General features: G+C 46.9%; 1 protein-coding gene across 1 annotated transcript in view; it reads right to left on the reverse strand.

Moving 5' to 3' along the window:
* Positions 1-5,617: 5,617 nt before the first annotated feature.
* VSIG10L (V-set and immunoglobulin domain containing 10 like) overlaps positions 5,618-13,862 on the reverse strand; it is a 36,785-nt gene continuing 28,540 nt past the window's right edge. Inside the window, exons 9-11 of the mRNA XM_035121052.2 lie at positions 12,923-12,984; positions 11,899-12,030; positions 5,618-6,456 (exon numbers count right to left, since the gene is read on the reverse strand). Coding sequence (XP_034976943.2) covers positions 6,373-6,456; positions 11,899-12,030; positions 12,923-12,984 — 278 coding nt within the window. The 3' untranslated portion in view covers positions 5,618-6,372. The remainder of the gene's footprint in view (positions 6,457-11,898; positions 12,031-12,922; positions 12,985-13,862) is intronic.

Here is a 13,862-nt window from a genome sequence, read left to right on the forward strand (position 1 = left end):
CCATCGGAGATGTGTGAATGCATTTCAAATGTCATTTTGGGGACTGAAAAGCATCTGGGGGGGCACAGAAATTAACTCTTCCCCCTATACCAAGTGTGGGAACCTTAGAGAGCCAGTGTGGCACAATGGTCAGAATGTTGGACTAGGATCTAGAAGACTAGGGTTCAAATCCTCACTCAGCCATGGAGCTCACTGAGTGGCCTTTGGGTCAGCCACTGCTTCTCAACTCAGAAGGTGGTTGTGGGGATTTAATGAGGAGGGGGATAACCATGAAGAAGAGTTTGGATTTGATATCCCGCTTTATCACTACCCGAAAGAGTCTCAAAGCAGCTAACATTCTCCTTTCCCTTCCTCCCCCACAACAAACACCCTGTGAGGTGGGTGGGGCTGAGAGACTTCAAAGAAGTGTGACTAGCCCAAGGTCACCCAGCAGCTGCATGTGGAGGAGCAGAGATGCGAACCCGGTTACCCAGATTACGAATCTACCGCTCTTAACCACTACACCACACTGGCTCTCACACTGAGCTCCTTGAGAAAAAAAGGGTGGAAAATGAATTCAGCAGGAGACAGACAGACAGACAGACAGACAGACAGACAGACAGACAGACAGACAGACAGACAGACTTTGACCCTCCAGGCTGAACTACAACTCCCATCAGTCCCAGAAAGCATGGTCAATGGTCAGGGATGGTGGGAGTTTTGGTTTAGCAATATCTGGAGCACCAAAGTTTCCCCAGTACCAAGTCTCCCCCTCTAGTATTAGGACTTTATATGTTCCCCTTTGCAGCTAATAGCAGCTGATGGAATGCAGCAGGGAGGGGTGGGGGACAACTTTAATTCGGTTCACATTTACATTTTTTTTTCTGTTGGGATCTTTGGATGAAGGGTGATATATAAACTTAATAAATAATCATAAATAAACAATTTACAGACAAGCCTGCTTAATTTGTGCCAGCCAAAAGAATTCATAAACCAAAACAGAAGCCATCTTTCAAAATATTACACTTCTCCAAATTTTGAAAGGCGGTTCTCTGGACAAGCCACGTGTCCAAAAATGCATGCCCTGGATTGAAATGTGTATTAAGGAGCACCTGTTAGTGAAAACAGCACACAAAATGTATTAGGGTAGGGAAAATCACCCTGAAAAAATGTGGATATTCAGAGAAATTCACACTAAGGTGTTTCATGAGAACGTCTAAAAAAAAACAACCCCATATATTCAGAAAGTGATGTGAAAATGTGGATAAATGAACTAATGAGTGAAAAAATGAGGAACTGAAAGGAAACAAGGTGACAGATCTGCCCATCACTAGCTGGGAGACATTTGGATCAGGGCTGCAGAGGGAAGGAAGGTTTGACCCACAAATACTCTGTGGTCCTGATACCTGGTTGTGTGGGAATGTGGGCTGGGGTTGGTGGCAGCTGGAGTCCAAGGAGGGTGATAGCTTCCTCAAGGCCTGTTCTGTCATGCCAGTAATTCATAGGTGTGTATGTACAAGGATGAGGAACCTGAGGACGTTCCATCAGATGTTGGACACCACCACCATCTGACCCAGCCCAGATGCCAAAAGTCAAGGATGATGGGATCTGTAGTCCAGCAACACCTGGAGATCCACAGGGTTCATAGCCTGGTTGTAGACTGACCACCCTTGGAAGGTAAGAAGTTCTCCATCTGCACAGAATAGGGCACATGTAACCAGATCTCATCTTAGCAGAGAGTTTCTATTTTGTGTGTGCTGCAAGTACTGTAAATTACTGTGACTTGGCTGCGGTTGTGAAAACATCCTCGTTGCAGGTCCGTCCCCCCAAACGTGCCTATCAGTCTCCTTGCAGCTCCTTCCTCAACTCATCGCCAAGCTGACTGATTTTCTCTCTCCTCCTCCTTCTCCTCCTCCTCCTCCTCCTCCTCCTCCTCCTCCTCCTCCTCCTCCTCCTCCTCCTCCTTCTTCTTCTTCTTCTTCTTCTTCTTCTTCTTCTTCTTCTTCCCCTCGCCGCCCTCCCTTGGGCAGCCTCCAATCAGAGCAATTGCCCATCACTGCGCTGCTATTCATTTAGCTTTCATCACGGCTCCCATTTAAAAGCAACAAAAATGATTGACGAGCCAGGAGGGAGTCAGCCATCAAGACAGATTAGCAGGGCTAAATACCAAAAGCTCATCCCTGGGAGGCTGAGGAGAGGCAAGGGAAGGAAGTCAAACTATATAGGTGAATATTGATGGGGGGGCGCAAACCGGGGACGTATGGTGTTGCCCACAGCCATGTGCTATTATGCCGGTGGGTTCAACACACCCTCTGCTACCTGTCGCTGCCAAAGAAAGAGAATCCTTGCAAAAGAAAGCTAAGGAACAAAGGGGGCCCTGCAGACTGCGGGGCGGGGGTTCTTTTGGCAGGTGTCATTGATGCAACACAGGTGCAGCCACGGTTGATTTATACTGGACCACTAGGACATCATTTCACTTTATCAGTTGTTCTGTGATGCTTCTCCAAGTTATCACATTATTGCCATCTGGAGCAGCACCCTTGAGCTTTGTTACCTTGAGCAACAAAAGCGAGACCTCAGAAAACTAAATCCTGCAGCATTAGCTGTGATTCCTGAATTACTGGGGGGTGGGGGTGGACCAGATGATGCTTAGGGTTCCTTCCAGCCCTGCAACAGTATGATATGTGGGTCACATCAGTCCATGGTGAGATTTGCAGAGGTTGAGTTCCTCAAGCATCCTTACTTCTCGGGCCTGTTGGTTGGGGCCAGACTGGCTTCCCCGTTGCATCCTAAAAGGGATGGTGCCATGACATCCCCATGGGTGACTCCCCTTCAATTCTCATTGCCAGTTCTCACTGTGCAGAAGCAAACAATATCCAGTGGACCTGTTGCTGGATCTCTTGTTTCCTCCTTCCTCACCTGTAAACATGTTTCATGTGCTCTATTGCAGGCATAAAGCCAGCTGCACCAAGTTGCAAAACTTCACAACAAAAAAATAAAAATAAAATGCCACCATCTGGCCTTCAGAGTACCATCCTCAAAAACAAACTTAATTAGCCCATAAGTGGAAATGCTATATCTGTCCCTTTAATACATGTTTGGGGGGCTGTCTCCTTTCCCTATCCAGATTGTGTCTCCGTCACCCCACCTTAGTAACCTTCTGTAGAGGAAAAACTCATTAAAATCACTCCATATTGCTGTTCAGAAACAAATAAGAACTCTCTCTAATGCCAGCACAAAGGGGGTTGCATTACTAAGAAAATTAAAACTGTGTTAATATATAACGCAGTTTTAATTTTCTTACTAATACAGCCCCCTTTGTTCTGGCCATAAGGGGAATTCTTGCTTGTTTATGGAGAGCAACAATATGAAACCTCATCAGCAAGCTTATTTGATCTGCCACTTTGGTGTTACACAATGAGCTGGAGGGTTGTGGGTTTGTATTTTATGTACTCTTACTGTGTCTGCAGTGTTGTTGTTGTTGTTTAACAATGCCAATTTTCTTCCTAAACAGAATAATTCATATGAATTATTCCGTTTAGGAAGAAATTAGCATTATTAACAATTGCAGGCCAGGAAGGGGGAGAACCTCCAAGCTCATTGTGAAAGCAAAATGAAAGTGAAGCATATTTTAAAAATCCCCTCACACCCTTCTCCTCTGCCAATAATAATAATAATAATAATAATAATAATAATAAGCCACCCATTTGACTGGGTTGCTCCAGACACTCTGGGTGGCTCCCAACAAAATATTAAAAACACAGTAAAACATCAACCGTTAAAAGCTTCCCCATACAGATGTCTTCTAAAAGTCAGATAGTTGCTTATTTCCTTGACATCTGATGGGAGGGTGTTCCACATGGCGGGTGCCACTACTGAGAAGGCCCTCTGCCTGGTTCCCTGTAACTTCATTTCTCGCAGTGAGGGAACCGCCAGAAGGCCCTCAGAGCTGGACCTTGGTGTACTGGCTGAACAATGGGGTGAAGACGCTCCTTCTCCCACCTTTAATGTTTATGCAACTTCCTGTGGTCACAGAGCATGCTCAGCCCCATTGAGTTGTGTCGGGTGCGCACCCCATTTCGGAGAGAGGGAGCCACTGCCAAGAAGGCCCTCTGCCTGCTTCACTTAACCTCGCAGTGAGGGAACTGCCAGAAGGGGCTCAGAGCCCAAACAGGGCTGCCTTCAGATGTCTTCTAAAAGTCAAATAGCTGAAATGCTCACACAGATATCAATGAGTGAGCATGCTGAGTTAGCATTGGCATAAATGGAACACAAAAGAATGGGAGAGGTCCATTGGACAGGAGGATGGAGATGGGAACTAATAAAATGCCGCCCCCGCTTCCCGTTTCCATGCTGGGAGGACAGTACACTCGTAACACAACAGAGACCAGCACGGCCAGCATATCCCACCTTCAGATCATCAGAAAGGCCTTGCTGAATCAGGCCAAAGGCCCACCCAGCCCAGCACAATCATCTCACAGTGGCCAACCCAACACCTATGCAAAGTCCGCAAGCAGCACCTGAGTGCAAATGCAACTCTCCCCACTTGTGATTCCCAGCAGCTGGTTTTCAAAGGCATATCCTGCTTCCAACAGCGAGGAACGTCGCCACCGTCGCTAGCAGCTATTTAAGGAAGGCGTTTCAGACCATGTATAATTATTCCTTTAGGGAGATCCGTGTTTCTGGCCAACGTACTGATTCTGCATACAGAACGGTGATCGTTATAACCAATTAAATGTACTAAGAATGCATACAGAGAAATGCCAGTTCCTTCAGAAAAAAAGGAAGGAAGGAAGAGGGATAACCCGCTTATTTATGTAGTTATTTATGGGATGCGGGGGGAAACGAAACACACAACAGATGCTTCTTGGAAAATACTGTATTCTGTAAAGTAGGACAAAAGGCCCCACTAGGAAACCTGCTGGAATAAAACATCATAAGAAGAGCCCTGCTGGATCAGGCCAAAGGCTCATCTAGTCTGGGATACTCTTCTTGAAGTGGCCAACCACAGGTGCCTTTTGGGAAGCCTGTAAGCAGGACCTGAGCACAGGGACAGTCTCCCCCACCCTCATGATGCCCAGAAACTGGGTTTCAAAGGCACATCTTCCAACAGTGGAGGGAGAGCATAGCCATTGCTGCCAGTAGCTATTTTTATAGTTATTCGTTTAGGGACATCTACATTTCTGGCCAGCTTACTCATGCCACATACAGAATGGGGATAGTTATCATTCATCATTCTTTTAAAATCATCCAGGAGGTTGGTAGCCATCTTGTGGGAGCAGGTTGCGAGGTTCACTTTTCCAAAATAGTTCAGCATCGGAAATCCCTCTCCATACCACCCCTAGAGAAGACCAGGGCATCCCATTATCTCCCACCAGTCAATATTGGGAAGCACTTCTTCCAGTTTCTCAGCAGTCCCATTCAAATCAGACAGCTGCACCTTCTTCCTAAGCTTAAAAGTATCACTTTTTTCTTTTTTTTTCAAATCTGGACTTCTAAACTCAAGTATGAAACTCCACCGGTTTCAAATACGTTCAAAACAGAAGGTCCAGGGAAGATTCCGAAAATCAGTATCAGACGTGGCTCCAGTCATTTGATAACACAAAGAGGAATTTTGGCAAAGGCTACATTGCAGCGTAAAAAAGTATATGCACTGGTGTGGTTTTGTAAAAGGCACGTTTTTACTCTGCCAACGAAGACCTTTCCTCCCTCCTTCCAATTCACACTTCTTGTACAGCATCAGTGTTCCAGGAAGGGCTGTGGCTCAGTGGCAGAGCATCTTCTTTACATGCAGAAAGTCCCAAGTTCAATCTCCAGGTAGGGCTGGGAGAGAACCATGCCTGAAATCCTGGAGAGCTGCTGTCGGTCTGTGCAGAAAATACTAGACCAATGGTTTGACTCAATATAAGGCACTTTCCCATATTGCTTTCCTTCACACTATCCTCTGCTGCAAGGTTGAACTTAGAGCTCTTGGTAATGTATTATCCCTCCAGCACCTAACCCTCCGGATAGCCTTTTGATTCTTCCCAGCACCTCAAGGTGTTCTGTAACCAGCTCCATTGCAAGAGATCCCTTCTGTGGCCACAATGGAAGACTCAGAATCCTAGAATTATTTCATCAGAATTCATCTACACACAATGTACCCTTCTGGGTTCTGGACTCCCCTTAACTGGGTTGGCTAGGTTGCTGCCCGAGACCCCTAGATCCCGCACGGCATGTCCACCTCTCATCATTAAGCCAAGAAACCAAAGCTCCAATTCAAAAACATTGGATTCCATACACCCCACAGTCAAGCCCCACAAGACGATAGCATGGCTCCATTTTCGCTGGCCTGGGTCCCATACTGAAGACCGTGCTTGGTCTGAAGCTTCCTCTTCAGCCCAAGATGGACCTTCAGACTTGAGTAGCGCTGCGCACATTCTTGGTGCAAGGTTGTATAGGTTGGAAGGAGGAGCTGCTGTCCGTGGTGCTGATGGGCTAGAGAGAAATGGGAGAGAGAAGAGGTCAGAAAACTGGCCTAAAGCAGGCATGTCCAAAGTCCATTTCAGGGGCCTAATCTGGCCCGCCGGTCGATTTAATCTGGCCCCTGTGGCAGTATATGTCCTGGGGTAAAATCTTTTAAAAAGCTCAGCAACTTCAATCCTAAAATAAGCTCCACAAATTTGGTCAGCCCTCACGCAGGTTCACTTAATCAAATCTGGCCCTCTTTGAAAAAAGTTTGGGCACCCCTGGCCTAAAGCATTGTTCACAGCAAATTTGGGTGGGGTGGGTCCACCTTCCTTCAGAGCCACTGGGCCATTTTGAAGGGAAGCTCAAAGAGTTTTTGAGCTTCCGTGTGGTCCGTGTGGTACGGAAGCTGTACTTCCCAGGACAGAGCAGGGCTGTGTAGAATTATTAAAACAGCAGAGAGCGTTATTGGCTGCTCACTCACCACCTTAGAACAAATTTACACCACCAGGTGCCATAGAAAAGCACTAGATATATCAAGAGATCCAACGCACCCTGGTCACCATTTCTTTCAGCTCCTGCCATCAGGACGGAGATATAGAACAATGCAGGCAAGAACGAGCCGTCTCAGGAACAGTTTCTTCTCTAGAGCAATTTTGGCCTTAAATGGAAAGCCCGGACTTTGAAGTCATCTTATTTTACTTGTCATTTTGTAGTATAATTACTGTTTTTAATTAGCTTTTTGTAATTTTGGATTATGCGGAATGCTTTATCTGAGTGGATGTAGCAACCGAGTAATTTCGTTGTTCCCGCAAGGGGACAATGACAATAAAGATATCTTTTTGCAAGGCTGGCAACATTTCTCAGGGAGCTTTGGAAATAATAATAATAATAATAATAATAATTTATTATTTATACCCCGCCCATCTGGCCGGGTTCCCCCAGACACTCTGGGCGGCTTCCAAAAAAACAGAAATTCTAAAATACAGAAATCCATCAAACATTAAAAGCTTCCCTAAAAAGGGCTGCCTTGAGATGCCTTCTAAAGGTCTGGTAATTGTTCTCTTTGACCTCAAGTGGGAGGGCATTCCACAGGGTGGGTGCCACTACCGAGAAGGCCCTCTGCCTGGTTCCCTGTAACTTGGCTTCTCGTAATGAGGGAACCGCCATAGCCAGGGTGCTCCACGACATGCAGGTTTGGAATTCTGCAATGCATTATATGTGGGACTGCCCTTGAAAATGGCTTGGAAACTAGCACAGAAACCAGCTACCACAATACCTGCTGTTTGATTGTGATGGAACCATGTTTATATCAGTACTAAAGGAAGGACATTGGATCTCTTTTTGCTAATGAGCCCAATTTAAAATGCCAGTCTCTAAGAGGCTTGGGGTGTGCATGCACCTGAAGGAATGCTTTCTCCCATACCAACATGCCTGTGCTCTGATACACTCTTAGAAGAAGGGCCATAGCTCAGTGGCAGAGCACCTGCTTTGTATGCAAAAGGACCTGAGATCAATCCCCAGCATCTCCAAGTAAGGCTAGAAAGTCCTCTGCCTCAATTCTGGAGAGCCACTGCCAGTCAGTCTAGACAGCACTGAGCTAGAGAGATCATTGATGTAATCCAGTACAAGGCAGCTTCCTGTGTTCCTATGACAAAGGGAGCTGGGAGTTCTTCCCTGGCTCAGATTTTTATGCAAGCCAGAGAATAATTGGGGGTGTGGGCTGAAAAGCGTCAGGATCCCCTGGAGTTATTTTCCAAGGCAGCTTCCCAAGCTCCTCTGCCAGTAGAGGTTCTTTTCCCATGAACCTTCTTAGACAAAGATGTATATTATGGATGCCTAAGAGAGGCCCTTCTCTGTGATGGCACCCTGCCTGTGGAATGCCTTGTTGGGGGAAGAACAGTGTGCCTGATACCAACCCTGTAATTCCAAGGGCTGCCAACCAGGTACATATGGCCCTACAGAGCCATTTATTGGCAGCTACATGGCCCCATCTCCCCTTTCTGAAATTAGGCTGGAGAAAAAAAAAACCCTTTAGCCATTATTCCAAGCCTAAGTGTGTTGCAGAGAGCGGGGAATTGGGGGCAGGTTATATCCTGGGAGGGAAGAGTTGTGGGGTACACATGATCCCCACAACAGTTTCCCCAATTTTCAAATGTCCCCATGGGCCCCAAAGGGTTGGTGGCACCCTGCTCCTTCTCCACCCCTCGCTGCTGTGGTCCTTTCAGTGTCACGTTAAAACCCTTTTTATTTCACCAAGCAATTTCAGATTTGTGGCATTTCCTAAAGCTGGTTGAATAGCTGTATAACTCTTAATTTTATTGCACTGCTGGTTTTTGTTTTCATAATATGTTTTGTAATTTTAAATTTCTTCGCATGCGGTCCTGAAATCCATTTTGGGACAAAGGGCAGCTTATAAACATTTTAATAAATGTATGAATAAATAAATAAAGTTGGCAGGGAGAATAATCGATACAGTTTAGGACTCTTTCCCCCTTGCTGGTATCCTGATCCAGATCTGGATCCTCATTCCTGCAATTCCCACAAAGGGGGGGGGGGCGACGACACTCCAATCAGAGTAAATGGGAACTTTCCCACACCTTTCAAATGGCAAGCATGAGCCCCCATGATGTGGTTTGGGACAGCAACACAGAACAAAAGGCTAACCCCTGGGACAGATCACAGCACACATGCACACATTTCTGGAAGAAGAACTGTGCTGGAGGGCAAAGACCACATGATTCACATCACATGTTGTCCGGCCTTATCATGCTTGCTAAAATGTTACTTTGCATCACCACCACACCTAGGCAAGTTGTTGCCCACACCCAGGTGAGCACAGCCACCCCTTCTGCGTATCAATCGTATGTCACTATTGCTTCCATAAACATCCTGTTTCTGCTCCCTGGCTGAGACTGCAAAGAACAGGCCACAATGCAATCTGTATTTGACCTGGAGTTTCACAATTTGTGACTCAGCCCAGCATGGGTGTAGGCAGGGGGGGCAGGGGGGGCAGCTGCCCCCCCCCCTAGAAGCAAAAAAAAATAATGTATTTTACAGACCATAACCAGAACTTTTCCCCTCCAAAAACTGAAGTGGAAAGGGCTTTGCTTTAGCAAGAGCAGCTAAGTCTCCGCTTGCTGGGGGGGGGGGACACACAGCAGTAACAAAAACACATCAAATAAATAAAGCAAAGTGGCTACCAGTAGTTAAGCAGTTAAGACAATGGAGCATATATCCCCAGGCAAGATTCGATAGCTGACCATTTCACCCTATTGTTCTTAAGTGGGAGTTGTTAATGAGCATTCAGGAGCATTAAGAGTTCTATTGGCGATTTAATGAGGGTGCAGACTCAGAGGATTCAATTTGACTAAGGTGGCTCTGCAAGGCTAAAAAGAAGTGAATAAGAAAGAGGGGGGACTGTAGCTTTGACAGACACGGTGATGTTTATAAAAAGCATTGGTGTTCCAGTCTGCCCCTCCTCCTGCATCTGTATACTGTAAATCAGGGGTGGCCACCTCCCAAGAGACTCTGATCTACTCAGAGTTTAAAACTGGGGGTGATCTACTCCCTTTTGGGGGGTTCAGGTCAAAGCTGTTGAGTTTTTTTTTAAGGAAGGGAAGCCCTGTTTTTTGGGGTTTAGGTCAAACTTGTTGAGCTTCTTTTAGGAGGGAGGGAGGCCCATTTTTGTTTAGGGCTTCAGGTCATAGTTCAACTTTTTTGAGGGAGGAGGGAAATTTTGGGTGAGCTTTTTTTAGGGGTGCCAGTGACCTACCAGTGATCTACCACAGACATCCAGTGATCTACTGGTAGATCACAATCTACCTGTTGGACGTGCCTGCTGTAAATCAAGCAGAGAGAAAGCTGCTTACAAGGCTCCTGTACATGCAGAGTTCCAGCATCACAGCGTCACCCAGAGGCACCCACAAATATGAGTTATCCCTCTCTCTATTTCTTCCTTCCCTCCCTCTTCCATCCTTAATAAAATATGGGGGGGCAGATAAGCCCCACATAGAAAGCCCATCAACATGGGGGGATGACTCTTTCAAATATGGTATTTACCAGTAATTGGGGGGGGGGCACCTAGGCCTCTAGGAGTTGGATGCTATGCCTAGGAGTAGGACAATTCAAGAAAGCAGAATGATTCATATGGTATGGTAATATATCAATAGAATCGTAGAATTGTAGTCGGAAGGGACCACAAGGGTCATCTAGTCCAACCCGCTGCAATGCAGGATTTTTTTCCTAAGGTGGGGCTTGAACCATGGTTGAAATATTATGCTGATATGCAGCAACGCCTCGGAGCCGTCGTGGCTGCGGCCATGCCTTGCCCCGCCCTCACCCGCCCTTCCACCCCCTCTCGCCTGCCCGACCCTCCTGTCCTCTTGCTGCAGAGTTCCAGCATCACTGCGTCATCCAGAGACACCCACAAATATGAGTTATCTCTCTCTCTATTTCTTCCTTCCTTCCCTCCCTCTTCCATCCTTAATAAAATACGGGGGGGGCAGATAAGCCCCACATAGAAAGCCCATCAACATGGGATGACTCTTTCAAATACGGTATTTAGCAGTAATTGGGGGGGGGGCACCTAGGCCTCTAGGAGTTGGATGCTATGCCTAGGAGTAGGACAATTCAAGAAAGCAGAATGATGCATATGCTATGGTAATATATCAATAGAATCATAGAATTGTAGTCGGAAGGGACCACAAGGGTCATCTAGTCCAACCCCCTGCAATGCAGGATTTTTTTCCTAAGGTGGGGCTTGAACCATGGTTGAAATATTATGCTGATATGCAGCAACGCCTCGGAGCCGTCGTGGCTGCGGCTGTGTCTTGCCTCTCCCTCGCCCGCCCTGCCACCCCCTCTCGCCTGCCCGACCCTCCCGTCCTCTCCAGCCAAGCAGGGTAGCCGCCAACGCTACCAGCCCCAGAAGCACAAGGTGGCCGCTGCTGCCGCCGCCACGATGTCATCAGGCCCGTTGGCCCTTTAGCCCCGCCCACTTTGTGGCCCCTCCCCTTCTGTGCCTTGGCCCCGCCCCTGAACGACCATGGCTTGCCCCCCCCCCTAGTTTTGATCCTGGCTACGCCCCTGCAGCCCAGCCTATGTGGAGTTTGCAAACAATGGTTCTTTGACCCTTTAAAGCTCCCCAGGAGCCCAGGCTGGGCTAAACATGTGCACTCAGCTTTTACCCTGAAGCAGTAGGACTTTGGGTAGCAGTTACTTGTGCCAGTCAATCAAAAATCCATGCCAGCAGAAGGACATGAGAGGGCATCTTTGTGCAGAGAATAGGTAATAAATAGGGGATGAGATTGGGAGGAGCTCTGTAGGGGAAAGCACTAGTTAATGGTTAATGCTGGTCTGATTCCCCAGTAGAACACCAGGTGGCTCTGCAGAAGCAGTAGAACAGGGATGGCCTTGTTATGGTTGGCCCCATCTGCCACAACTTAACAGTGTGTTTCCCACAGTACTTACCAAAGTGCCAGGGCCACCATATTTGCGTAGGTGTTCCTCATAGGTAATGGCATAGATGTCAGAGTCTCCTGATGACCAGCGAGGGTTCCCCCAAGAGGGGTCGTTCGACTCTCGCTTGTTGCCATTTGGGAACTGGAAAGATGGAGCGATATTGAATAGGGACACACATACAGAGAAGAATTGCCGATGATTTGTTTCAGTATTAGCCAACATGGTAACCTCTGGATGTTGCTGAACTATCATCCCTGACAACTGGCTATGCTAGCTGGGACTGGTGGGAGTTATAGCATGGCATTGTCTGGAGGGCATCAGGTTGGTTTATTTGTTTGTGGTTTTTATTAGTCACTTGCCTACCCAGGCACAGTGTGACACATGTAAATTGCCATAACATTAAAGACACAAAAACACTAATAACAGACAAAAAACCCGGTAGCAATAATCATTTTAAACAGCACCGATCCACCACTCCAAAAATCCAGAGTGGGAACACAGTGTATCCATAAAACAGAAAATTACCAATCATTCGAAACCTGTGCTCAGACAATAAGTTTTAAGCTGTCACCTAAATGTCGTCGGATCTGTTTGGGGAGGCTGTTTCAAATAAGAGGTGCCACCACTAAGAAGGCCCTTTCTCTGCCTTGCCTCATCAAGTGCCTCCCCCTCCAAGAAGCTCCTCTCACCCAAGGTGAATCTCAAAAGTTGAGCAGCTACAAGTGAGAGGAAGTGGTCCTTTAGACAGTGTTGTCATCAAAACAGAACCTAAAAGCAGATGTTGGGGTCCCAGGCAGCAGAATGAACAAGAGAAAGGCTCCCCAACAGCAGCAGGGATGCTTTATAACATTTTGAAGTAATACACATCAGCATCTAAAAACAATTAATTGTTCTTAGCTACAAAAAACCTGTGCACATTAATGATAACACCTGGTTAGAGGTGAGTTTCACAACTGATCAACACAGCACACAATGGCCTCTCCCTCTCTCTCACACACACACCCTATTATACTTGCATCTCATTTGATCTTACCTGACGTGACAGGTAGTGTTGTCTGTTCTCAGGTGGCATTGGGGGAACTTTCTTCTCATTTGCTGCAAGGAGTGAAAGAACGATGTCACTACAGCTTTGTACTGACGGTGAGATTGGCTGTCTCTCAGTTCCCAAAGAAATATCCCCTGGAATGCTGAACCAGAACTGAACCCTTCTGGCTAGTTGTGAGCACAGCCAACTCCTGATTGGCCTATCCTCTTTGACTGTGACCAGCTCAGCACAAGGGCTAGAGCAGGCATCTCCACACTTCGGCCCTCCAGATGTTTTGGACTACAATTCCCATCTTCCCCGACCACTGGTCCTGTTAGCTAGGGATCATGGGAGTTGTAGGCCAGAACATCTGGAGGGCCACAGTTTGGAGATGCCTGGGCTAGAGGATTGTTTTCCCCTCCTGGCTTATAAGTATCAGTACAAGTGGGATCTGCAACAAAATGTTGCAGCATGGAATCTTCCCGATTGCTGTTACAGGCAGACATGCTACCCCCTCCTCCAGGACAGTCCCATGCAAGGGTAGTTAATGTTGCACCCTCCAGATATTGCCAAACTATGACTCTCATAATTCTTGACCATTGGACATGCTAGCTGCAAGCTGATGACAGCTGGAGTTCAGCAATATCTGGAGACACTACGTTGCTCCCCTATTCTGTTCCCTTTCTCACCCTCAAGAGATGTGTGGCATTCTGTGGCCACTGAACATGCTCAATCTTCCCACCACCGCCACCCAACAAAGATGTGTTGTTCTGCAAATCTCAGAGCTCCTCCAAATCTCCCTCTAGTGTGTGTAGGATGTTCTGCTTTAGCTGTGTGAGCAAAAAACATGCCTGAACATTGGAAATAGAGGGATTGGTGAGTTAGGTATCAGTTAGGTAGTATCAGATACTGCCCGCATTTGGTCAAAATAATGCCAAATATATATATG

This window comes from Zootoca vivipara, chromosome 6 (genome assembly GCF_963506605.1).
Source record: "Zootoca vivipara chromosome 6, rZooViv1.1, whole genome shotgun sequence".
Lineage (NCBI taxonomy): Eukaryota > Metazoa > Chordata > Lepidosauria > Squamata > Lacertidae > Zootoca > Zootoca vivipara.